The sequence below is a fragment of the Pan troglodytes genome, chromosome 3, assembly GCF_028858775.2.
Source record: "Pan troglodytes isolate AG18354 chromosome 3, NHGRI_mPanTro3-v2.0_pri, whole genome shotgun sequence".
Taxonomy (NCBI): domain Eukaryota; kingdom Metazoa; phylum Chordata; class Mammalia; order Primates; family Hominidae; genus Pan; species Pan troglodytes.
Genome location: NC_072401.2, coordinates 476,676 through 503,512, shown reverse-complemented (window position 1 = coordinate 503,512; position 26,837 = coordinate 476,676). Strand labels below are relative to the sequence as shown.

The window sequence follows — 26,837 nt, the reverse complement described above, 5'->3', positions numbered from 1 at the left end:
CCTCCTCAAGTGGGTCCCTGACCCCTATGTAGCCTAACTGGGAGACATCTCCCAGTAGGAGTCGACTGACACCTCATACAGGCAGGTGACCCTCTGGGACAAAGCTTCCAGAGGAAGGATCAGGCAGCAATATTTGCCGTTCTGCAGTCTCTACTGGTGATACCCAGGCAAAGAGAGTCTGGAGTGGACTCTAGCAAGAGTAATAAAGACTAATAAAGAAGAAAAGAGAGAAGAATCAAATAGATGCAACAAGAAATGATAAAGGGGATATAATCACAGATCCCACAGAAATACAAACTACCATCAGAGAATATTATAAACACCTCTATGCAAATAAAGTAGAAAATCTAGAAGAAATGGATAAATTGCTGGACACATACACCCTCCCAAGACTAAAGCAGGAAGAAACAGAATCTCTGAATAGACCAATAACAGGCTCTGAAATTGAGGCAATAATTAATAGCCTACCAACCAAAAAAAGTCCAGGACCAGATGAATTCACAGCCGAATTCTACCAGAGGTACAAAGAAGAGCTGGTATCGTTCCTTCTGAAACTATTTCAATCAATAGAAAAAGAGGGACTCCTCCCTAACTCATTTTATGAGGCCAGCATCATTCTGATACCAAAGCCTCACAGAGACACAACAAAAAAAGAGAATTTTAGACCAATATCCCTGAGTAACATCGATGTGAAAATCCTCAATAAAATACTGGCAAACCAAATCCAGCAGCACTTCAAAAAGCTCATCTACCATGATCAACTCTGCTTCCTCCCAGGGATGCAAGGCTGGTTCAACATACACAAATCAATAAACGTAATCCATCACATAAACAGAACCATCAACAAAAACCACATGATTGTCTCAATAGATGCAGAAAAGGCCTTCGGCAAAATTCAACAGCCCTTCAAGCTAAAAACTCTCAATAAACTAGGTATTGATGGAACGTATCTCAAAATAATAAGAGCTACTTATGACAAACCCACAGCCAATATCATACTAAATGGGCAAAAACTAGAAGCATTCCCCCCCCGCCTTTTTTTTTTGGAGACAGAGTCTCACTGTGTTGTGCAGGCTGGAGTACAGTGGCACGATCTTGGCTCACTGCAAGCTCCGCCTCCCGGGTTCATGCCATTCTCCTGCCTCAGCCTCCCGAGTAGCTGGGACTCCAGGTGCCTGCCACCACACCCGGCTAATTGTTTCCATTTTTTTAGTACAGACGAGGTTTCATGGTGTTAGCCAGGATGGTCTCCATCTCCTGACCTCATGATCTGCCCGCCTTGGCCTCCCAAAGTGCTAGGATTACAGGCGTAACCCACTGCGCCCGGGCAGGAAGCATTCCCTTTGAAAACTGGCACAAGACAGGGATGCCTTCTCTCACCACTCCTATTCAACATAGTGTTGGAAGTTCTGGCCAGGGCAATCATGCAGGAGAAAAGAAATAAAGGGTATTCAATTAGGAAAAGAGGAAGTCAAATTGTCCCTGTTTGCAGATGACATGCTTGTATATCTAGAAAACCCCATTGTCTCAGCCCAAAATCTCCTTAAGCTGATAAGCAACTTCAGCAAAGTCTCAGGACACAAAATCAATGTGCAAAAATCATGAGCATTCCTATACACCAATAACAGACAGATTGCCAAATCATGAGTGAACTCCCATTCACAATTGCTTCAAAGACAATAAAATACCTAGGAATCCAACTTACAAGGGATGTGAAGGACCTCTTCAAGGAGAACTACAAACCACTGCTCAATGAAATAAAAGAGGACACAAACAAATGGAACAACATTCCATGCTCATGGATAGGAAGAATCAATATCATGAAAATGGCCATACTGCCCAAGGTAATTTATAGATTCAATGCCATCCTCATCAAGCTACCAATGACTTTCTTCACAGAACTGGAAAAAACTACTTTAAAGTTCATATGGAACCAAAAAAGAGCCTGCATTGCCAAGACAATCCTAAGCCAAAAGAACAAAGCTGGAGGCATCACGCTACCTGACTTCAAACCATGCTACAAGGCTACAGTAACCAAAACAGCATGGTACTGGTACCAAAACAGAGATATAGACCAATGGAACAGAACAGAGCCCTCAGAAATAATACCACACATCTACAACCATCTGATCTTTGACAAATGTGACAAAAACAAGAAATGGGGGAAGGATTCCCTATTTAATAAATGGTGCTGGGAAAACTGGCTAGCCATATGTAGAAAGCTGAAATTGGATCCCTTCCTTACACCTTATACAAAAATTAATTCAAGATGGATTAAAGACTTAAATGTTAGACCTATAACCATAAAAACCCTAGAAGAAAACCTAGGCAATACCATTTAGGACACAGGCATGGGCAAGTACTTCATGACTAAAACACCAAAAGCAATGGCAAGAAAAGCCAAAATTGACAAATGGAATCTAATTAAACAAAAGAGCTTCTGCACAGCAAAAGAAACTACCATCAGAGTGAACAGGCAACCTACAGAATGGGAGAAAATTTTTACAATCTACCCAACCAACAAAGGGCTAATAACCAGAATCTACAAAGAATTCAAACAAATTTACAAGAAGAAATCAAACAACCCTATCAAAAAGTGGGCAAAGGATATGAACAGACACTTCTCAAAAGAAGACATTTAGGCAACCAAAAGACACATGAAAAAATGCTCATCATCACTGGCCATCAGAGAAATGCAAATCAAAACCACAATGAGATACCATCTCACACCAGTTAGAATGGCAATCATTAAAAAGTCAGGAAACAACAGGTGCTGGAGAGGATGTGGAGAAATAGGAACACTTTTACACTGTTGATGGGACTGTAAACTAGTTCAACCATTGTGGAAGACAGTGTGGCAATTCCTCAAGGATTTAGAACTAGAAATACCATTTGACCCAGCCATCCTATTAATGGGTATATACCCAAAGGACTATAAATCATGCTGCTATAAAGACACATGCACATGTATGTTTACTGCGGCACTATTCACAATAGCAAAGACTTGGAACCAACGCAAATGTCCATCAATGATAGACTGGATTAAGAAAACATGGCACATATACACCATGGAATACTATGCAGCCATAAAAAGGATGAGTTCTTGTCCTTTGTAGGGACATGGATGAAGATGGAAACCATCATTCTGAGCAAACTATCACAAAGACAGAAAACCAAACACCGCATGTTCTCACTCATAGGTGGGAATTGAACAATGAGAACACTCAAACACAGGGTGGGGAAAGTCACACACCGGGGCCTGTCGTGGGGTTGGGGGGGGGAGAGGGATAACATTAGGAGATATACCTAATGTAAATGACAAGTTAATGGGTGCAGCACACCAACATGGCACATGTATACATATGTAACAAACCTGCACGTTGTGCACATGTACCCTAGAACTTAAAAAAAAAAAAAACAGAAAGATATTCTGACACATCTTACAAAAACAAAGCCTGAGATCATTATGTTAAAAAAAATAGTCAAAAAGAAAGAGACATTATATAATTATAGTGATACAAATATAAAAATCAGCCAAAAGTATAGAAACAGTAAGTAAAATGGTGTTTTCCAAGAGCTGAAGAGAGGAAAAGGGCAGTTTATTTATTATTACATTTTACTTTTGTAAGATAAAATTAATCTAAAGATCCATTGCAAAATAATGTAAATGTACTTAGCTCCACTAGACTGTATACTTGAAAATGTTTAAGATGGCAATTTTATGTTTTTCATCACAATTAAATATTTACATCTACCTAAAACGGTTACATTTTTCAAAAATCACCTTCAAATAACAAGTGCTTCTCTCACAGAATAATATATAATCAAACAATAAATAGATGGTAAATTTACAGTTTCTTTGACTGCTCATCTACACAAGGAAATACTGATGACTACCCAAGAAAATGAGTAATTTATAAACAAAGTAGGTCAATATTTATACAGGCAAATACCATATAGAAAACTTTTATAGGCAATAGAAAATTCGCATTTATATATTTTTTTAAATTTGCCCAAAGTGATTTTTGCAGGCAAATACCACATAGATAACTTTTATAGGCAACAGAAATGTCACATATATATATGTATATATTTTTAACTTGCTCCAATGATTTTTATTAGAATTAAACAATACATGGTCATAAAAGGTACAAAGTTGAAAATTACCATACAAATATGAAGATTAAAAACACACAAAAAAGTAAATGATCAAGGAGAACCTACATGAAAAGAGACTCCCCAGTAAAATACAGTTGAAAACAAGAGAAAATTCTGACCTATAAAATATTGAATATAATACAGACGTATCATAAAAACAATCCTTTAAATAACTAGTTTTCAACTGTGACTATGAAGAGCTGGCATTTTGAATCTTTGACATGCCATGTGCCGCAATAAAAGCCAATGCATTTCAATAATTAATAAAATGCTCTAATGAGAATGAAGCATTGCAATACATTTACTTATTACACAATGTGTAAATCTGAGTATTTTATTTCAGAAATTCTGAATCTGTAATCAGATAAATTTGACATAGAACATATCAGAACATATGGCATAGCAAGATGGCAGAATAGGAGGCTTCCTACCCACACTTTCTACAGTAACAAAAATGCAGCAGTTAAGCCCTGACAAAACAACCTTTACGGCAACTTTGGAATCCATGTGTAAGACTGCGAACCGAAGACTGAGGAGGGCTGTATTGAGAGGGTGTGCCCTTGCTTGAGTGGCATGCTTGCCCACAATACAGAATGAAATGTAATTAATTCTCATTGTAAACACAGCTATAGATCATTTGGTTTTGTTTATGCCACTAGCACCATCTGCCAAGACACTTAGGAGGATTCATAATGTCCTGTGTCTCAGGTGAAAGGCCTTTAGATGTTGCTTCTGTCTGTGATCTCTGAATTACCCCAAAATGCACCCCTTGCACATGTCAGTCATGATGTGGAAGAAATCCTACTCACACAGGGACCCACAGACAGAAATATCCATCTCTGCCCCTGGATGTAGGCTTGCCAATATTTATTTGATGGTGGATCTTGACATGGCACTACAACTTGGCTCCAAGTCCATGCAACCAAAATCCAGGAGGAGTTTTTCCTGACCTGTGACCTGCCCAATAGCACAGCTACATGTGTCCCTGTAGGCATGCTGGCTGACTTTATTCTCACCGTGAATTGTGAAGCAGTCCTATAACCAAGCTCCAGTACCTGGCAGCTAGAGGCGGGGAGAAGTCCTGCCCACCTAGAAATCTGGAGGGAGAAATGTCATGAACCCAGAACAAACCTGAAGACTTTGGTCTCAGCTGTGTATCCTGAAGCAGCCCTATGAATTAGTTTCACACCCTCTCAGCTATGATCAACGCTCAGTAACGGTCATCTAGAAACCTGTCCAATGACTAGGTTAGAGCATTTCCAAACATCTCGCAAGAGCCAAACAGCAGGAGCCACACCTACTCATATTTATTGTATCAGCATCTCCATTTGCAGATATTAACTGGGTTTTTTTTTTTTCTCAGCACCAGTCTTATTGATCAAGATCTTAAAGAAAGTTCAGTCTCCTCAGAAAATGGAATCCTCAACTGTCTGATGCTTAAATAACAGGTCTGCCAAGCATTAACTTCACTGTAGACCCAGTAGTAGTTATGTGACCAGGATCCAATGCAGTTGACTGTGATCCTAGTGAAAATCTCATCAGCCCAGAAAACCAATAGAAGATATTTACCTCCCTAAACTAGTCTGTAATGACTGAAAGAAGTATTTACTCCTTCAGATGCAAGAACATCAAAACAAGGCTTCACAGATTATGAAGGATCAGGCAAACCTAACAGCACAAAAAGAAACTAAAAATGCTCCAGGAACAACTAACAATAAAACACAGATCTAGAAAATGTCTAACAGAGAATTCAAAGTAATTATATTAAAAAATCTCAATAAGAGGCCAGGCGCGGAGGCTCACACCTGTAATCCCAGCACTTTGGGAGGCCGAGGCGGATGGATCACGAGGTCAGGAGATCGTGACCATCCTGGCCAACATGGTGAAACCCGTCTCTACTAAAAATACAAAAATTAGCCGGGTGTGGTGGCACATTCCTGTAATCCTAGCTACTTGGGAGGCTGAGACAGGAGAATTGCTTGAACCCGGGAGGCGGAGGTTGCAGTGAGCTGAGACTGAACCACTGAACTCCAGCTTAGCAACAGAGCAAGACTCCATCTCAAACAATCAAACAAAAAAACAACAAAAGAAAAATAAAATGCAAAAGTACACAGATTACTAATTTTTTTTTGCAACAATGCATGAACAAAATGAGTTATAAAAAAGAAGGAGAGCCGGGCACAATGGCTCACACCTGTAATCCCAGCACTTCAGGAGGCTGAGGCAGGCGGATCACTTGAGGTCAGGAGTTCGAAACCAGCCTGGCCAACGTGGTGAAACCCCATCTCTACTAAAAATATAAAAATTAGCCAGGTGTGGTGGCTCATGACTAATCCCAGCTACTTGGGAGGCAGAGGCAGGAGAATCACTTGAACTCGGGAGGTAGAGGTTGCAGTCAGCCAAGATCGTGCCATTGCACTCCAGTCTGGGTGACAAGAGCGAAACTCCATCTTAAAAAAAAAAAAAAAAAAAAAAGAACGAGAAACTTAAAAAAGAACCAAATACATATGCTGGAGTACACAATAGAACTAAAAAATTTAACAACAAGCTTTAACAGAAGACTCAGTTCTACAGGAAAAAAAAATAAGCAAACTTAAAAGTAAGTCATTTGAAAGTTCCTAATTAAAACTTAAAGAATGAGGCCAGGCATGGTGGCTCATGCCTGTAATCCCAGTACTTCGGGAGGCTGAGGCGGGCGAATCACGAGGTCAGGAAATCAAGACCATCCTGGCCAACATGGCGAAATCCTGTCTCTACTACAAATACAAAAAGAAAAAAAGAAAAAATTAGTCGGGCGTGGTGGCGCGCGCCTGTAGTCCCAGCTACTCAGGAGACTAAGGTAGAGAATTGCTTGAATCCGGGAGGTGCAGGCTGCAGTGAGCCGAGATCGTGCCACTGCACTCCAGCCTGGGCAACAGAGTGAGACTCTGTCTCAAAAAAAAAAAAAGAAAAAAGAAAAAAGAAAAAAGAAAGAGTGACTGAAGCATTTGGGTCCCACACTGCATAATTATCTGTAGGAATGTACATATCTTAAGAGGTTCAGGAGACAGAGAAAAAAAATTTTTTTAATTGTGTAAAGGTATAATGTCTTAAATTTTCCCAATCTTGGAAGGAAAATAGACATTCAGTTTTATGAAGCTTAAAATCTCTATAGCAAGAAGAACCTCATAAAAATTGCTCAGGACACATTATAATTAAACTGCCAGAATTCAAAGACAAAGAGAGATTCTTTTTTTTTTTTTGAGACGGAGTCTCACTCTATCACTCAGGCTGGAGTGCAGTGGTGACATCTCGGCTCACTGCAACCTCCACCTCCTGGGTCAATATAGCAGGACGCTGTCTCTAAAATAAATACATAAATAAAATAAAGATCTCAGAAAGCTATTCAATCTTTTAAAAAAAGAAGTGACTGGGCCTGATGGCTCATGCCTGTAATCCTAGTACATTGGGAGGTCAAATCAAGTGCTTGAGGTCAGGAGTTCAAGACCAGCCTGAGCAACATGGCAAAACCCCGTCTCTACAAAAAGCACTGACAAAATTAGCTGAATATGGTGGCATGTGCTTGTAGTTCCAGCTACTCAAGAGGCTGAGATGGGAGGATTGCTTGAGCCCACAAAGGTTGAGGCTGTACTGAACTGTGAATGCACCACTGAACTATAGCCTGAGTAACAAAGTAAGACCCTATCTGTACAAAACAAAAGGTTAAATTGAAGGCAAAATTTTAAAATTATGAGAGGTTTCATGTAAGTCTCTTGGAAATTACAAAAAAAAAAAAAAAAAACTAGTAGATGCACATACAAGAAAAAGAAAGCAACAAAAACAAAACAAAAATTCAAGAAAACACAAAAGATGACAGCATGAAGGAATTAAAAAACAGAAACTACTAAATGGTCAGTAAACAATGAATAAAATGGCAGTAATAAGTTCTTATCAATCGGTAATTCATTTAAATATAGAAAGATTTAGCTATGCAATAAAAACACACTGCTATGGTTTTAGTGTCCCCTCAAAATTCGTGTTAAAATTTAACTGCCATTGTGATAAAATTAAGTGAGGCCTTGGTCAGGTGCGGTGGCTCACACCTCTAATTCCAGCACTTTGGGAGGCTGAGGCGGGAGGATCACGAGGTCAAGAGATTGAAACACAGTGAAACCCCAACTCTACAAAAAATACAGACAATTAACCGGGTGTGGTGGCACACGCCTGTAGTCCAAGCTACTGGGGAGGCTGAGGCAGGAGAATCGCTTGAATCTGGGAGGTGAAGGTTGCAGTGAGCTGAGATCACTGTACTCCACTGTACTCCAGCCTGGGTGACAGAACAAGACTCTGTCTCAAAAAACAAACAAACAAATAAGAAGTGGGGCCTTTAAGAAGTTATTAGGTCATGAGGGCTCTACTTTTATGAAAGGATTAATAGTATTATTCTTTTTTTTTTTTTGAGACGGAGCCTTGCTGTGTCACCCAGGCTGGAGTGCAGTGGCATGATCTTGGCTCACTGCAACCTCTGCCTCCCAGGTTCAAGAGATACTCCTGCCTCAGCCTCCTGAGTAGCTGGGATTACAGGCAGCCGCCACCGCACCCGGCTAGTTTTTGTCATTTTAGTAGAGATGGGGGTTTCACTATCTTGGCCAGGCTGGTCTCAAACTCGTGACCTGTGATCCACCCGCCTCAGCCTCCCAAAGTGCTGGGATTACAGGTGTTAAGCCACCGTGCCCAGCCTAGTATTATAATTCTAAGAGTGCGTTAGTCATCATGAGAGTGGGTGTATTATAAAAGTGAGCTCCGGTGTACACCTTCCATCATCCTCAAGACTTTGGTCATGTTGTGATGTGGAAATGTGATTCTCATGAGGTGGGAATGACATGCTCTCGGACATCTCAGCATCCAGGATTGTGAGCTAAGTAAACTTCTACTCTTTATAAATTACCAACCCTAGAATATTGTTATTAAGCAAAAAATAATCTAAAACATTCACAGAATGTCTGAATCGATTTTAAAAATCAACAATATGCTGCAAACTAGAGACTTACTGTAGATTTAAGGAAATACATAGGTTAACGATTCAAAAACGAAAAGAATATTCCATGCCAATAATAACTTAAAAAGTGTAGGAATGCCTATATTTATATGAGACTAAATAGACATCTAGAAAAAAATCTGTCATAGCTGGGCACAATGGCTCATACCTGTAATCCCAACACTTTGGGAGGCCCAGGCAGCAGAATCACCTGCAATCAGGAGTTCGAGACCAGCCTGGCCAACATGGTGAAACCCTGTCTCTACTAAAAATACAAAAATTAGCCAGACGTGATGGTGGGCACCTGTAATCCCAGCTACTAGGGAGGCTGAGGCAGGTGAATTGCTTGAACCTGGGAGGCAGAGGTTGTGGTGAACCGAGGTTGTGGTGAACCAAGATTGCACCACTGCACTCCAGCCTGGGTGACGGAGTGAGACTGTCTCAAAAAAAAAAAAAAAAAAAAAAAAAAAAAAGAATAAAATAAAGAAAAAAATTCGTCATTAAAAAAACTTCATTATATAGTAATGAGGCTAATTTGTCAAAAGAATATAACGATTAAAAATATTTATGTATCCAATATTGGAGCACACAAATATATAAACATATGTTAACTAAACTGGAGAAAAAAACAAATATGATAGTAACAGTATAATTTATATTCTTCTCAAACACACATGGAACACTCTCCAGGACCCGTCATAAATCTGGCCCACAACAAAAATAAACAAGTCTTTTCATTTTTAAACAGACTGAAATCATATCAAGTTTTTAAATCACAATTTTATAAAACTAGAAATCAACACCAGAAGGAAATTTTAAAACTTACAAATAAATGGATATTAAACAACATGCTTCTGAACAACCAATGGGTCAAAGAAAGTAAAAGGAAATCATAAAGTATTTGAGAAAAATGAAAATAGAATCATAATATATAAAAATGAATGTAACAAAAGCAGTTCTGGGAATTTTATAGTAATATATTTTATATTTTAAAAATCTCAAATAAACCAACTTTAATCCTCAAAAACTTGAAAAATAACTAAATAATCCCAATGTTAGCATAATAAACAAAATAACAAAAATCAGACCAGAAACAAATTAGAGAATTAAAAGACAACAAAAAAGATAAAAGGCACAGAAAGAATTTACGTATAAAAGTTTTCTAAATCAAAGGTTTTAAGAAAAGGGAGGAGAGTAAATACTCTTTATTTTCCAATGTGAGGATTAAGCCTCTTATTTCTATTTTGCATTTACATTTACAATAACCACACCCAAAAACTTTGCCTTGAACTCATGGAAACCTGATTTCCAGCAGGCCCTGGACTTAGGCACCTGCAGGGTGACCTTGGGCATACTGTGTTCACATGAGAGAGGGTCTGTGGGGGGAAAATGCAGAATAAGAAAAGGTGCTATCAAGAACCATGGGTGAGGATCAGTGCACAGTTGGTAAAAGGACTGGTTAGTGCTCTAGATATTCACCCAGGCAGGGCACCTCTGACTTATAAATGTGTGCATACAGGGAGATGAGATGGTCAGGTGAGCCAGAAGCCTATTCTACTGGAGAAAACAGGTTACTGGTGCAGATTCAAGATCTGGCAGGTAGAAAGAGCCCATGAGTCTTCTGGGCACTTATGTAGCCTATTAGTGGAAAACCCTAGAAGCAGAGGTGCTCTCAGCACAATTCCTGAGTGAAGCTTTGTCATGAGAGAAGCATGGCCATATCATTGCTTAGCGTGCATGTGTGTGAATGAGCAGAAATCACATTGTAGCAGCAGGTGGAGAGAAGAGTCTGCCCTCAGAAGTCCTTCCCTTTAAGTCCTCAGTCCCCTATGGAGGAGACGTAGAATCACATTACACCTAACTGTGACAACTTGTGTGCAAAAGAAGTAAAACTCTCAGCGGGGAGTGGTGGCTCATGCTTGTAATCCCAGCATTTTGGGAGGCCAAGGTGGAGGGATCACCTGAGGTCAGGAGATCGAGACTAGCCTGGCCAACATGGTGAAACCTCGTCTCTACTAAAAATACAAAAAATTAGCCAGGCATGGTGGCACACACCTGTAGTCCCAGCTACTTGAGAGGCTGAGGCAGGAAAATCACTTGAATTCAGGAGGTGGAGGTTGCAGTGAGCCGAGATCTCGCCACTGCACTCCAGCCTGGACGAGAGTGAGACTCTGTCTCCAAAAAAAAAATAAATAAATAATAATAATAATAATAAATTAATAAACTCTCCATTCTTCAACAGACCCACCATCTCCTTCCGACCAAGTCTGCTGTGATTTTTTTTTTTTTTTTAGACAGGGTCTCACTTTGTCACTCAGGCTGGAGTGCACTGGCATGATCTCAGGTCACAGCAGCCTTGACCTCCGAGGGTTCAAGCAATCCTCCAGACTCAGTCCCCCAAGTAGCTGGGAATACAAGTGCGTGCCACCATGCCTGGATAACTTTCTGTATTTTTGGTAGAGGTGGGATTTCACCAGGTTGCCCAGGCTGGTGCTGAATTCCTGACCTCAAGCCATCTGCACTCCTCGTCCTTCCAAAGTGCTAGGATTACAGGCATGAGCCACCACATCCAGCCTGATTATCTTTATTCCAACATCAACCAATCCTCCAACACAAACTGGGTGCCCAACAACTCAATTCTGACAACACCAGGGTCAGCACAGACCCCACAAGTTCAGACCCAGTTCCACAACACTGCTTCCGCTGCACATGCCAGTCACAAACTCCAGGGGCCCACCTACACTTCTGAGCAACTGACTATAAATCATGGGTTTCCCTAACTCCCTCCCTCAAATTTAATAATTTGATAAAACTACTCACAAAACTTAGCAAAAACGATTTATATGTTTTCCAGGTTATTATATTGAATACAGCTCAGTAAAAGCCAAAGGGAAAAAATGTATAGGACAAAGGAAAGTGGGGGAAAAGATGAGGTGGGTAGTGAATCTTGGTAAATAGCTATGACTAAGGTCTCTCCAATCCTTTGTGATCCGCAAGAAACGCTTATTGCAAAGAAATACCCTTTTCACTATGATTTTGAAGATGCTCCCTCTTAGATATCACAAATTCACAGACGCTACATTCCCCCAGGCCCCTGGACTCTGCTCCACCTTCAGTCTGAGCTAGCATACAACCCCTCTTGATGCCCCTCCCAAGAACAGGCTGACTTCAGGGTGAAACATTCTCTAATCTTAAATCTGATTTTGCCATTCTCCATTCTGCCTTCTCCCTCTCCCACCTTCCTTTTTTTTTTTGAGACGGAGTCTCACTCTGTCACCAGGCTGGAGTGCAGTGGTACAGTCTTGGCTCACTGCAGCCTCCGCCTCCCGGGTTCAAGTGATTCTCCTGCCTCAGCCTTCTGAGTAGCTGGGACTACAGGTGCCCACCACCACGCCTGGCTAATTTTTTGTATTTTTAGTAGAGATGGGGTTTCACCATGTTGGCCAGGATTGTCTCCATCTCTTGACCTCCTGATATGCCCGTCTCGGCCTCCCAAAGTGCTGGGATTACAGGCGTGAGCCACCATGCCTGGCCCTCCTACCTTGTTTCTAATCTTGTTTGCTCCTCTGTATGAAAAATAGCCTTTTTCTGCCTCATTTTGGAGATGCCTTCAGGTCTTATGCTTGATGCTTTCCCCACTGCAATACTCCTTAGAATAAACTCACTTCTTACCTACATCGAAATCTATTTTACTTGACAATATGTAGAAACAGCCCCATGACAATAACAATTACACCCTCTCAGAGGATATCACAACCTCCTCTCATCCAAACCCTCACTGCCTCTGCCTGTGGATACCCAGCTTTCCAGGGCTCCTTCCCTGTCTAATTTGAGCAGGCTGAGACACCTGAAAGAAAGGTTCACCAGCAACACATTACGGGGCTATTGATGACCTGCTTTGGCAGAATCAAGATTGACCTTACCCTGCAGTCAACAGGCTTAGGTCTCGGATTCCCAGTCAAGGTTATTCACTTAGTTTTATATAAAAAGAACTCAGTGGCTGAAAAATCCAGGAAAATGCCTCAAACTCAGTGCTTATGTTTTAGGAGGAAAGAAAATTGTAAGGCACTTACATTTTATACTTCAACAAGTATATGGAAGTATAAATGTTTCTCCGGCCAGGCACGGTTGCTCACGCCTGTAATCTCAGCACTTTCGGAGGCGAAGGGGCGGATCATGAGGTCAGGAGACCACCTGGCTGACACGGTAAAACCCCGCCCCTACTAAAAATTTAAAAAATTAGCCAGGCTTGGTGGCAGGCACCTGTAGTCCCAGCTACTTGGGAGGCTGAGGCAGGAGAATAAGTTGAACCCGGGAGGTGGACGTTGCAGCGAGCCGAGATCGCGCCACTGTACTCCAGCCTGAGTGACAGAGCGAGACTCTGTCTCAAAAAAAAAAAAAAAAAAAAAAAAAAAAAAAGGATTAACTGGCTCATAGTTCTGAAGGCTGTACAGGAAGCACAGCAGCTTCTGCTTTTGGGGAGGCCTCAGAAAGTTTCCAGTCACGGCACAAAGCAAAGGGAGAATGAGTCATCTCACACAGTGGGAACAGGAGCAAGACAGAGTGAGAGGGGAGGTGCCACATGCTTTTAAAAAATAAGATCTCAGGCCGGGCGCGGTGGCTCACGCCTGTAATCCCAGCACTTTGGGAGGGTGAGGTGGACGGATCATGAGGTCAGGAGATCCAAACCATCCTGGCTAACATGGTGAAACCCCGTCTCTACTAAAAAAAAAAAAAAAAAAAAATACAAAAAATTAGCCGGGCGTGGTGGCAAGCACCTGTAGTCCCAGCTACTCTGGAGGTTGAGGCAGGAGAATGGCATGAACCCGTGAGGTGGAGCTTGCAGTGAGCCGAGATCATGCCACTGCACTCCAGCCTGAGCCACAGAGCGAGACTCCATCTCAAAAAATAAATAAATAAAAAATAAGATCTCAGGAGAACTCACTCACTATGGCAAAGACAGTACCAAAGGGGCTGGCGCTAAACTATTCATGAAAAGCCAACCCTACGATCCAATCATCTCCCTCAAGGCCCCACCTCCAACAATAGGGATTACATTTGACATGAGATTTGAATGGGGACATAGATCCAAACCGTATAATTTACAAAAGTGAAAAAGTGAAAAAATTCAAATATCCTTCAATGAATGAAAGATTTTAAAAGATGTGGCTTATACACGCAATGAAATATTCTTTAGCTTCAAATGAAAATGTCTTGTCAGATGCTACAATAAGGATAAATCCTGAGGCCATTATTTTAGTGAAATAAGACGCTAACAAAGTGACAATGCATGATTCCATTTTTATACAATATTTTAAGTAGTAAGCACATAGAAAGCAGAAGTAGAAAGGTGCTTGCCTATGGTTAGGGTTGTGAAACCTCAGTGGAGCCAGAGATCGAGGGTTATTTAGGATAAGCAGGCCCTCGCTCAGATGGCCAACTCAAGAGCCCATAGACATGGCTACAGACAAGGAAATGGCACACTGAGCTTGGTCTTACTGAGGATTCTGAAGCAGTTCTGTAACCTCTCTCAAATTCAATCTCAGCTACAGTCCAGAAGTGGTCCTTCCCATCAAGAGACCTGCAGGGAGATACACACCCAGCCATGGCCCTGGAGGCAGGCCTGTATATCCCAGCCTCAGCTGTGCTCCTGAAGCAGCCCTGTGACTCAGTTCTAGCCCTCACAGTCACAGTCCATGGCCAGTTGTACACAATCAGGGACCCAAAGAGAAAAGTGTGGAAACTGTTCCCAGGTTGTCAATAGAAGCCAAACCCATTCATACACCTGATATTTGGCCCATGATATGCAGACAAACTTCAAAACCCTAGTCTACTGCCTGCCATATAGATTAATATCCTCAAGGAAATCTAATCTCTCCAGGGCCCAGAAAAAATCCATGACTGTCCAAATCTCTGGTAATACAATCATCAAAGGCAGACCCCACAGCAGACCCAGCAGCACCCTTGTGACCCAGGTACAACCCTTCTTCTCTGCAACCCCAGAGGTAATCTCATCAGCCTGGGACTCAACAAAAGGAGATCTTTACCTGCCAAAAATAGTTTATACAAACTGTGAAATTTGTCAAATGCAGACACAGGGCTGCTTCAGAGACCACAGCCGGGGACAAGACTTGCAGGCCTGCCTCCAGGGCCACAGCTTCTATCTTAACATGTGACTGGAAGTTTGTATCAAAACAATTAGACAAGGAAAAGGAGAATAAAGCTCTCCAGAGTGGAAAAGAAATAAAAAAGTTACTGTTTGTGGATAATATCATCATGCATATACATAAAACCCTAGAGTAAAATAAGAAAAATTGATTGAACTAATAAATGCATTCATTAAAGTATCAGGATACATAATCAACATATAGATGCTTGTGGGATTTTTTTTTTTTTTTTTTGAGACAGGGCCTCACTCTATTGCCCAGGCTTATCTCAAACTCCTGTACTCACATGATACAACTGCCTTGGGCTCTGAAAGTGCTGGGATCACAGAAATGAGCCACTGCAACTGGCACCACATACAAATATTTCTTGCATTTCCATAGAGTAAAAACAAACTTTCCAAAAATAGAAACCATTTCCATTTGCAATAGTATAAAAATAAGAAAGTTAATCAAAATAAATTTAACCAAATGACATAAAAAACATATAGTATTATACACTAAATACAATAAGATATCAATGACAGAAAGTGAAGTAGAAACAAATAAATGGAAACATATTCCATTAGGATAACTAATATTGTCAAAGAATATTATCCAAAGTGATCTATAGATTCAATGTGATCCCTATCAAAATTTTATTGGCATTTTTCACACTAATAGAAAACACAATTGTAAAATTTAGGTGTAACCTTAAACGACTTTTAATAACCTGAGCAATCTTGAGAAAGAACAAAGCTGGGGGCATCATACTTGCTTTTTTTTTTTTGAGATGGAGTCCAGCTCTGTCACCCAGGCTGGAGTGCAGTGGCACGATCTAGGTTCAGTGATCTAGGCTCACTGAAACCTCTGCCTCTTGGGTTCAAGTGATTCTCCTGCCTCAGCTTCCCGAGTAGCTGGGATTACAAGCGCCCACTACCACCCCTAGCTAGTTTTTGTATATTTTTAGTAGAGACAGGGTTTCACCATATTGGCCAGGCTAGTCTTGAACTCCTGATCTCAAGTGATCCGCCCCCCTCGGCCTCCCAAGGTGCTGGGATTACAGGTGTGAGCCACCTTGTCTGGCAGGCATCATGCTTTCTAATTTCAGACTTTCAAAACAAAGACTGAAATTAAGACATGAAATCTTAAAACTCATGAAGAAAACATATGGAAAAACCTTGTTGATATTGGTCTTGGCAATAACTTTTTTTGAAATGACATCAACAGCACAGCAACAAAATAAAATATAAACAAGTGAGACTGCATCAAAGTAAACAGCCTCTGCACATCAAAGGAAAAAATAAAAACAAAAATTTTAAAAACCCTACAAAATAGAAAAGCATTTGCAAGCCATATCTGATAAGTTAATATCCAGCTGGGTGTGGTGGCTCAGGCCTGTAATCTCAGCACTTTGGGAGGCCGAGGCAGGCAGATCATGAGATCAGGAGATCGAGACCATCTTGGCTAACACAGTGAAACCTCGTCTCTACTAAAAATACAAAAAATTAGCTGGGCATGGTGGCACGTGCCTGTAATCCCAGCTACTCGGGAGGCTGAGGCAGGAGAATCGCTTGAACCCGAGAGACAGAGGTTGCAGTGAGCCAAGATCGTGCCACTGCACTTCAGCTCGGGCGACAGAAATTCTGTCTCCAAAAAAAAAAAAAAAAGTTAATATCCAAAATGTGTAACAAACTTCTGCAATTCAAAGCAAAAAAGAAAAACAATAATAATGAATAACCCATTCGAAAATAGGCAAAAGGTTAGATTTTTTTTTTTTCCCCAAAGAAATACATACAAGGGAAATCTTGTATGCTGGTGGTGAGATGCAAATTGATAAACTTACAAAAATACAATAAAGAATAAAACTAGGCTGGGCGCAGCCGGGCTCCATGGCTCACGCCTGTAATCCCAGCACTTTGGGAGGCCGAGGCAGGCGGATCATGAGATCAGGAGACCGAGACCATCCTGGCTAACACAGTGAAACCCCGTCTCTACTAAAAATACAAAAAATTAGCCGGGTGTGGTGGAAGGCGCCTGTAGTCCCAGCTACTCGGGAGGCTGAGGCAGGAGAATGGCGTGAACCCAGGAGGCGGAGCTCGCAGTGACCCGAGATCCTGCCACTGTACTCCAGCCTGGGCGACAGAGAGAGACTCAGTCTCAAAAAAAAAAAAAAAAAAAAACTTGGCCAGGCGTGGTGTCTCACTCCTGTAATCCCAGCACTTTGGGAGGCTGAGACGGGTGGATCACCTGAGGTCGGGAGTTCGAGACTAGCCTGACCAACGTGGAGAAACTCCGTCTCTATTAAAAATACAAAATTAGCCAGGCATGGTGGTACATGCCTGTAATTCCAGCTACTTCGGAGGCTGAGGCAGGAGAATTGCTTGAACCCAGGACCCAGAGGCTGTGATAAGCCAACAGCATGCCACTGCACTCCAGCCTGGGCAACAAGAGTGAAACTCTGTCTCAAAAAAAACAAAAGAATAAAACTAGAAGTATCATATAATCCAGCAATACCACTTCTGGGCATACTACCAAAGGAAATAAAATTAGTACCTCAAAGAACTATCTTCCCCTCCATGTTTATTGTAGTACCGTTTACAGTAGCCAATATATGGGGTGTGTGTGTGTGTGTGTGTGTGTGTGTATATGTATATATACATACATGTATATACATATATATATACACACACATACACAGGACACTATTCAACCATAAAAGAGAAGGAAATCTAGCCATTTACAACATGGACAGACCTGGAGGGCATTATGCTAAATGAAATAAGCCCAACACGGAAAGACAAAGAAACTAAATTTTCTCAGTTAGATAGGAAATCTAAAAGCGTAAACTCATAGAAGCAGAGAGCAGAATGGTAGTTGTTAGTGCCTAGGGTGGGAATATGAGATGTTGTTCAAGAGCACAAATTTTTAGTTATAAGTTGAGTAAATCTGAGAAACCTAATGTATATTAGCATTAGATTACCAAAATAGCATTGTATTCATAGTTAATACTATAATGTATGCTTTAAATTTGCTACAACAGTAGGCCTTAAGTGTTCTTACTACCAAACAAAATGGTTATCTAGCTGAAGTAACAGATTTCTTCATGAACTTGACTATATTGTTTCACAATGTAGATGCATATCAAATCATTACATTGTACACATTAAATATAAAGTTACGTAATTTTTATTTATCAGAAAAATCCATGTCACACAAACACAGATGTACAGTAAGTCCTCACTTAATGTTCAAATTAGGTTCTTAAAAACTGCATTGTTAAATGAAATAATGTTGCTATATGCCATTCAAACATAACTCGTTATCTTTTAATCTCTGGTTATCAATTAAACTCTGGTAAAATTAGTTTTCTTAAACAATATGTTGCTTCCCTCAGTTTCCAAGAACCTATCAACAATGTTAAGTGAGAATTTACTACACACTTAAATAAGTTATATAGGTGTGTGTGTAAGACACACATTTTTATATAGCTACAGAGAGATACATCTCAATGACAGAATCTCAACAGACTTCCTACTAAGACAAAATTATAATAGCTATTAACAAATAAGAGAACAATTGAGAGCTTAATATACACTTAGTAATGTTCTATGCTGGTTAATGACAAAGCACATTTATGCTTGTTAATGATACAGTGCATTTAAGAAATATAGAAGGTGAGTAGATACTTTAATCCAGTGGTTTCCAACCCTTTGAATGCAAGGACTTTTTTTGCTTATCTTCTGTGGTGGAGGATATCACAAAAATTTTTCAAAAACTTTTTTTTTTTTTTTTTGGAGACAGAGTTTCACTCTTGTTGCCCAGGCTGGAGTGCAATGGCAAAATCTCGGCAAACCGCAACCTCCGTCTCCTGGGTTCAAGCAATTCTCCTGCCTCAGCCTCCCAAGTAGATGGGATTACAGGAATGCACCACCACGCCCAGCTAATTTTGTATTTTTAGTAGAGACAGGGTTTCTCCATGTTGGTCAGGCTAGTCTCGTACTCCCGATCTCAGATGATCCGAGCTCATCAGCTATCATTAGTGTTAGTGTATTTTATGTGTGGCCCAAGACAATTCTTCTTCCAATGTGGCCCAGGGAAGCCAAAATGTTGGAAATCCATGCTTTAAACTATATTATAATTTCAAAATTTGCACATATAGAGTTTACATTACAAACGAGTTTATACTAAAACAGTAATTTTGAAGTAAAATAACATTACATTTTTTTCATATTTAGGAAATGCTTATTGTTCTGATAAAATTGCTGATTAAGAATTTTTGTAGAATTACATTTGCAGCCTCCATAGGATTAAAAAACACTAAGTAGAAAAGACGCAACATCTGTCCTTGGTGTTCCTGGGATTTCTGAACCAAATCCCACTATGTCCACTACTCACGTTACACATTTTAGACATAATACGAAAAGAATATTTGAAAAAAATACTTTGACATACAGCTCCTCAATAACACAAATATTCCAGCGTCTCCAAAAGCAATGGAACAGCAGTCACATCATGCAGCCCCTTATAAGCGATAAAGTGGACATTAGCTCTCCCTGTAAACTTAAAGGGAGATCACTAAAGAAAAAAGAGAATTCTTGGATTTAACAGCATGGAACAGAAGATGCCCCTATTTGTGAACATGAGAAAAAATGCAGCTTTTTCAGAAATTATTTTTATTGGAGCAGAGCTTCCCAAACTACCTGGTTTTTTATTTTATTTTATTTTTTGAGACGGAGTCTAACTCTGTCACCAGGCTGGAGTGCAGTGGTGTGATCTTGGCTCACTGCAACCTCCGCCTCCTGGGTTCAAGTGATTCTCCTGCTTCAGCCTCCCGAGTAGCTGGGACTCCAGGTGCGCACCACCATGCCCAGCTAATTTTTGTATTTTTAGTAGAGACGGGGTTTCACCATGTTGGCCAGGATGATCTCGATCTCTTGACCTTGTGATCCGCCTGCCTCGGCCTCCCAAAGTCCTTGGATTACAGGCATGAGCCACTGTACCCGGCCCCAAACCACATTTTAAGGCCTGGCTTCCTTCTTGACCTTTGGTCCCCTTGCCTGTGCCCTCTCCTCCATTCACTCTCACCTACCTGGGGGTCTGGCTACGATCTTATGTATCTTCACATTGTAGGGCTCTTTTCTTTGCTCCAGACAGGTGACCAGGTCTGGGTTAGAGATAGCAACACCTGTTTTATTTTAAAAAAAATAATAACATGACTATTGATGGGGATTCTCCAATTACCAACCTAGTACTATGCTAAGCAGAATAGAGATATTATGGAAGATTCTAGAAAATTAATCCAAAAATTGTTTCCTGACAGAATCTTTAGAATATTTAAGTATTTTAAATCTGCGGGTTCTAAGTTCCACTACCAAGTACTACCGAATAAAAAATAAGTGGTGCAAATTGGATTTTAAGATGTGGGAAACAATATTTTATGTCATTGAATTTCTAGAATTACCACTAACCTAGAGTGAAGGACTCAAATTAGCTCAAGAAAAGAGAAGGTTTATGTAAAGATAAAACATAAAAGTTCCCAGGAGAAATTCTTCAAAGGAATAAAATAAAGCTCTGAGAAAAATTAGGAATTATGTATTCAAGTTATCCTCACCCAGGGAGACCAGGTTCCTGTAGTTCTCCAACATCACATCTCTATACAAATTCTGCTGGTCAGGGTCCAGGCATTTCCACTCTTCTGGAGAGAATTCTATGGCCACATCCCTGAATGTTAAGAGTTCCTGAAAATACAAACATATCAAGGGACATAGTTCTTAATTTGACTACAGGTGAAATGAGTTGAGAGCGCTAGTTCTGACATGTGACTGACTGGGATTATCTGATAAAATAACTTTCAACGCAGTAATATTCTCTAAAGTATTCTATAGCTCTGCAGAAAAAGGATGGCATTGCAAGAGTTTCTGTTGCTGCAATAAAAATAATGGGCTACACTGACCTTCCCCTACCAAAATCAAGCAGAGTGGGCCCTGTGACCTCCTGGAACAAAGGGTGAACTCACCTTTCACTAAAGTATCTGGAAGCCCTCATGCTTGACCCTGGCCTTGCTGTAGAATCATGCAAGGAATTGATTTTAAAACATAAGGACTTTTTTAATCATGCAAGGAACTTTTTAAATACTTTTTTAACCACGCAAGGAACTGATTTTAAAAAATAAGGTCTCAGCCTTGGATCAGGAGATAATTGAAGTAGATCCTGACACTAAGGAAATGCTGAAGCTTTTGGACTTCAGCAGTCTGTCCAACCTTCAGGTCACTCAGCCTACAGTTGGGATGAATTTCAAAATGCCTCGGGGACCTGTTTGAATTTTTTCTGTAGTGCTGTATTATTTTCAATAAATCTGGGACAACAACAACCAAAAATAAAATAAATAAAGACTTTTCACCCAGAACAATGGACAGGATCTGTGGGCAGAACACAGCTGATGGTTTCTCTTCAAACTGTCCATGTGATCCTACTGGAAGACTGGGCTGAGAGTCACTTAGCTAAGCACTGCCTCTCAAGCTTCATTGTACATATACATTATTTGATATTGTAGGCCTCACTGTAAGTAACAAAATTCTGCAGGTTTGAAAAGGGTCCATGAATTAGCTTTTTACAGCAAGTCTCCTGTTAACGCTGACGCTCCTCCCTCTAGACCCATTATAGTACCACTCAGTTAGAGAAAGCAGACACAGCACACAGAGTCCCTTACCCCAACACCGTTATCACAACACAAATACTTTTCATCCCAAGACCACCAATCATCATCTTCAAACATGGCATTCTCTGCAGACCCTATAAGGTTACAGAAGTTGGAGATGGTGGCAATGTCTGAGTAAGTCTGTATCTGAAAAACAACATGTGCATCTGCATTAATGCCATCTTTATGGGGCATGTAATATGTGCTCCGATGTATGTCACAGAGCACTGTGATGGGAAGCTCATATTATGTGTGTTAATTCTCATAACATCCTGGGAGGTAGACACTAGGTGTCCCATACTTCCCAGATTTAAAGGCAGGGCCCAGAATTTCCATTTCCTTTCTGTTTCCCCTGACTTTTTAAAAAAATGTATAGAATAATAGCTAAATATAAATAGATGGGAGAGAGCCAAAGAAAGTGTTAAGTACAATTCAGAGGAATTTTTTTATTTTTGTGTTTGTATTTACTTTGAGACTTGTAAGAAAAAGCCACTGAAACTGCAGGGATAGAGAACAGGTTGCTGGGTGGGATGTCTCTAGAAACATTAGTTTTAATTTTATAGAAAAGATTTAAGGCCCCAAAGTATATAGCTTTTCCCTATTTATTGGCTTTTGGGTTTCAGAAAATTGTGGGCACCAGCTCTGGAGAGGAGACTGGAGTAGCCACCCTAAACTCTGATCTCCTCTATTAATCAGTTCTGTGAGAGATTTCAGTGTTGGCTCAGACCTGGACAAGGATCAGAAGAGGGTAGATCTGGGCAGGGATGGGACAGAAAGTGGGCCCTAGGCTTCTGCTCTCTATGTCACTAAGTACTTTCGGTTTTGTCTTTTCTAAGCCTGCCCAAGAGAAATTTGATTCCCAGAATTTGTGAAATTTTAATCTATTTTAGCCACTTCTCTGTCTTTTGTATAACATACAGTAACAAGGAATTTAACCAAAACCCTTATGTTTCTCTAGAACAATTATATTAGAAGCTAAATATTTATTCTTAGCAAGGTAAACACAATACAAATAATAACAACTTCTCTTCTGTCAATGAATAGCCATTCACATAACGGCATCAAAACTCACAAAACAGGCTGGGCACGGTGGCTCATGCCTGTAATCTCAGCACTTTGGGAGGCTGAGGCGGGTGGATCACAAGGTCAGGAGTTCAAGACCAGCCTGGCCAATATGGTGAAACCCCATCTCTACTACAAAATATAAAAAATCCGCCGGGCATGGTGGCATGCGCCTGTAATCCCAGCTACTAGGAGGCAGGAGAATTGCTTGAACCTGGGAGGCGGAGGTTGCAGTGAGCCGAGATCGCACCACTGCACCCCAGCCTGGCGACAGAGCGAGATTCTGTCTCAAAAAAAGAAAAAAAAATGTTTTTTTGGCCTAAAAGGAAAAAGGTGGGGTAAACATAATATAAGAAGAGAGTTTATTTGGGCCAAAGCTTGAAGATTGCAACCCTGGACTATAAAGCTGCCCTGAATATACACTCCAATTAGAAGCAGTTACAAGTATATTTTTAAAGGCAAAAAGAAAGGCAGACGGAACTGATAGAAAGCTGTCAGAAATTCTTATTGGTTTATAGAAGTTACATTGGTTAGTGATTGGCTATGTACGTTGTTAAGCTATAAGGTGTGGGTTATAGTGTCCAGTATGGCATTATTAGGTTAATTTATATCCACTTGTGGTAATAGCAAACAACTTCAAAAGACAAACAGTTCAAAGAGGGGAATGGTAGGACTGTGGTCTCATTTTAACACATCACTTGGTCTCGTAATTAAAAGAACTTGTATTTCTCAAACAAAAGTTCTGTTCTTCTCTCAAATCCCAGGACATAAACTCAGAATTTGGAACTGCACATTTAAGACTTGGAGGGCTGGTAAGCACATTTGTGGGCATTTGGGCAAGGGGAGAAGGGAGAGAATGGAAGTTCTCAGGTTTAATCAATGCACATGTGTGAACCTCGCTGGATTTATGGGCCCCATGATTTCTGAATCAGTGTCAGATCTGAAGATCACTGGCACACTGAAAGAGGTGAAAAACTGATCGCTATCCTAAAAAGTCATTTTTGTAGAAATCTAGTCAAACTGCTATAGAAGGGATTGTAGATCCCAAATAGATCATTTTGTTTGCAGCTTTGGGGAGCACTTTGCTGCACTTCGTGCACTTTGCTGCACAACTGTGGGTTGTGACTGGAATCCTGAGAAAGAAGGTTCTTCTCTAAAATGAAGCCTGGTGGGCACTTTGTGTATAACATCTAGTAATTCTTGACAGCGTGTGGAAAATATAACAGCAAAATCATCTACAATCCTAAAATACTGTCCAAAATAATAGAACAGCAAGAAAATGTGTTGTTAGAGAATTAAACAAAATGTGGTGTGCATTACAGGCAGTCTACTAAGAGACTGCCAAAACAAAGAAAGTCACCATAATTAGCTCTCAAGTAGAAGACTTGACAGTACCATGTATCATACATAGTTTATTACACTTTCACCTAGTAATTTGGGAGGTCATCTGGGTTTCCTAATTGGTAATATTCAAAGGGAAAATAAACTTCCCACAGCTTCAGGACAGGAGGTAGATTTGATATGTGAAGGCAGGTACCTGCTGAAGGCAGCCTCCTACTCTCCTACAGAAATTGCGGAATAGGTTATATATTCTTGCTATGCACATTTCAAAGCAATAGTTTCCATGTCCTAAAGACAATTTTGAGTCAAAAAAGACAAATCACCTAGTTAACAGATTAAAATGAGTTATATATATTTCAAAGAAGCAGAGAAAATATTTAAATATAAAAGTTTTCAAACTAAATGCTTTAAGGGAGAAGAGCAAAAATTCTTTCCTCATTCTAAAGAGAAAGCATTAAGCCTCTTCTGATTTGTATTTGGTCCTACAACAGGCAGGTCTAAAGGCATGGTCTTGAATTCAACTAACGTCTGAATTCTTGTAGCACATGAGGGATGCACTTGAGGAAACTGTGTGCCCAGGAAAGAGGATTTGTGGGGAAGAAAAGAGCAGAAGAAAGGTGCTATCAAGAGCCTTGGGTGGGGGCAAGGCAGGATTGACGAAAGGACTGGTTTGTGCTACAAGTTCAGGCCCAGGCAGGGCTAAGCTCTAACTGATTCCTGAGCCTATAAAGGCAGAGGAGATTAGGATCAGGTGGTCCAAAAGCCTGGGTGGGTGAAGAAAACAGATTCCTGCTACAGATCTGGGGTTAAAATGAACCAGGAGTCTTCTGGGCACTGTGTGTGTTCTTGGGAGAAAAACCAAGGAGCAAAGCTGCCATGGGCACAATTCCTGAGGGTAGAACTCTGTCCTGGGACAAGTGTGGCCGTGCGAATGCCCAATGGGCGGGCTCAGGAGTGGGTTAGCATTGGGTGGGGGCTGGCAGCAGGGTGCAGGGAAGGGATGTTTCTCAGAACTCCTTTCCTCCAAGTTCTCAGCGCCCTCTCTCCCCGGGAGGAGACCTGGAGGAACAGGACAGTGCGCAGCAGGACAGTGCATGTGCAGAACCCGGCTGGTCTCCAGCGGACACCTGCGACTCCCTCCAGCCCAGGCTCAGCCATGTCTTTCTTCTGACAGGAAACGTGAGGAGTTTGCTCAACACCAGTCAATGCTCCGACCCCAACGGGCTGTCCAACAACTCAATAACGACACCACCCGGAGTCAGCGCAGACCCCTCAAGCTCAGCGCTCTTCCCGCAGCTGCCCCCGCTGCAAACGCCAGTCCCTGCCTCTGGACACCCGTCTTCATTTCTGAACACCTGTCTACAAACCAGGGGCCCACACCCTCCTCAAGTTCAATAATATGACAGAACTACTCACAGAACTCAGCGAAGCGCTGTGCGCGCCCACACTAGCGTATTCTAAAAGATGCCACTCAGGAACAGCCAAGCGGAGGAGGTGCACAGGGCAAGGGGACTGGTGGGCAAGTTGGAGCGGGCGGGTGATTTGCTTCGCTTCCTCACACACCTCACAAAAGCTTTTCCTTCAAGACCCGCTGGCAGCCCCCAAACCACGAGCCACGGCCGGCGCTGTCCCATTATTGAGTCCCCATTTGCTCACATGAACTGTTTTGATGGGGCCTCGATCTCATTCCGAACAGGGTAAAGCAGGGACGGGATCCCCAGACCACAGCTCCTCCCACGCCGGCATCGCGCACGCCGCGCGGGCGGCTTCCAGATAAGCTACTCCTCACCCCACAGCCTGGGGAAGGTGCGGGGCTGCGGGCGCAGAGCTGCACAAGGAGGGCTGCAGGCTGGGCCAGAGCCGCTGTGCGGGGACCGACAGGAGCCCAGGTCCCTCACCGGAGGGGACTGAGGCCCCAGGGCTGAGCGGCGGCAGCGGGGACTCCGTTCGCAGACTCGGTCCCGCCGCCATTTCCCGCCAGCTCCGATGAGACCTCCTCAGCCTTGGGACGCCCTGCCCCGCACACTCACCATTTCCCCACTTCTGGAGTATTCGGGAGTCTTAGCTACCAATCATCCAATACCCGCAGGTCACAGAGCGACGGAGGCTGAGGCTGTGGCCGAATCACCAAGGCCTCCCAGAACTGAGGACGCAGAGAGATGAAGCCCCTAACCCGCGGTCTGGCAGTAGCCAGACGCAAAGACCCGCGCCACATCCCGGAAGCCACCGCCTCCTCTCTGGCTGCGTGCCTGATTGGGCAGTTTTCACTCCAGTGCGCTGATTGGATATGGCTCCAATCTCCCCGCCCTCAGACCTTGAGTGACAGAAGTTGCAACCACATACTCCACGGCATGTGGCGAGAGTGACAGCCGGGGGCCTCCAGGCACTTTCAGGCGGGGCTTTCTCTTCGTGCTTG

The 26,837-nt window shown here is 41.7% G+C and overlaps 1 protein-coding gene and 2 non-coding genes across 13 annotated transcripts in view; all 3 read right to left on the bottom strand.

The window, feature by feature from the left end:
* The window catches only part of ZNF141 (zinc finger protein 141), a 46,315-nt gene that overhangs the window by 19,164 nt on the left and 314 nt on the right, over positions 1-26,837 (bottom strand). For 3 of the 11 annotated variants that reach the window (XR_008547394.2, XR_008547391.2, XR_008547390.2), the window contains exons 1-3: positions 26,452-26,663; positions 20,933-21,059; positions 20,411-20,506 (exon numbers count right to left, since the gene is read on the bottom strand). Coding sequence is in view for 6 of the 11 variants with exons in the window: in XM_024355897.3 (XP_024211665.1) it covers positions 6,391-6,608; positions 20,411-20,506; positions 20,933-21,059; positions 26,452-26,454 (444 nt within the window). In the remaining 5 variants the exon portion in view is untranslated. Of the gene's footprint in view, positions 1-4,092; positions 6,915-20,410; positions 20,507-20,932; positions 21,060-25,837; positions 26,408-26,451; positions 26,672-26,837 lie in introns of those variants that run through there. The other 8 variants (XR_008547393.2, XR_008547392.2, XM_024355897.3 and 5 more) reach the window with 7 other exon arrangements.
* On the bottom strand, positions 14,588-14,679 carry MIR571-1 (microRNA mir-571-1). Its single transcript, NR_036028.1, has one exon. It is a non-coding gene; the product is annotated as a microRNA mir-571-1 (primary transcript).
* Positions 14,588-14,679, bottom strand: MIR571-2 (microRNA mir-571-2). Its single transcript, NR_128606.1, has one exon. It is a non-coding gene; the product is annotated as a microRNA 571-2 (primary transcript).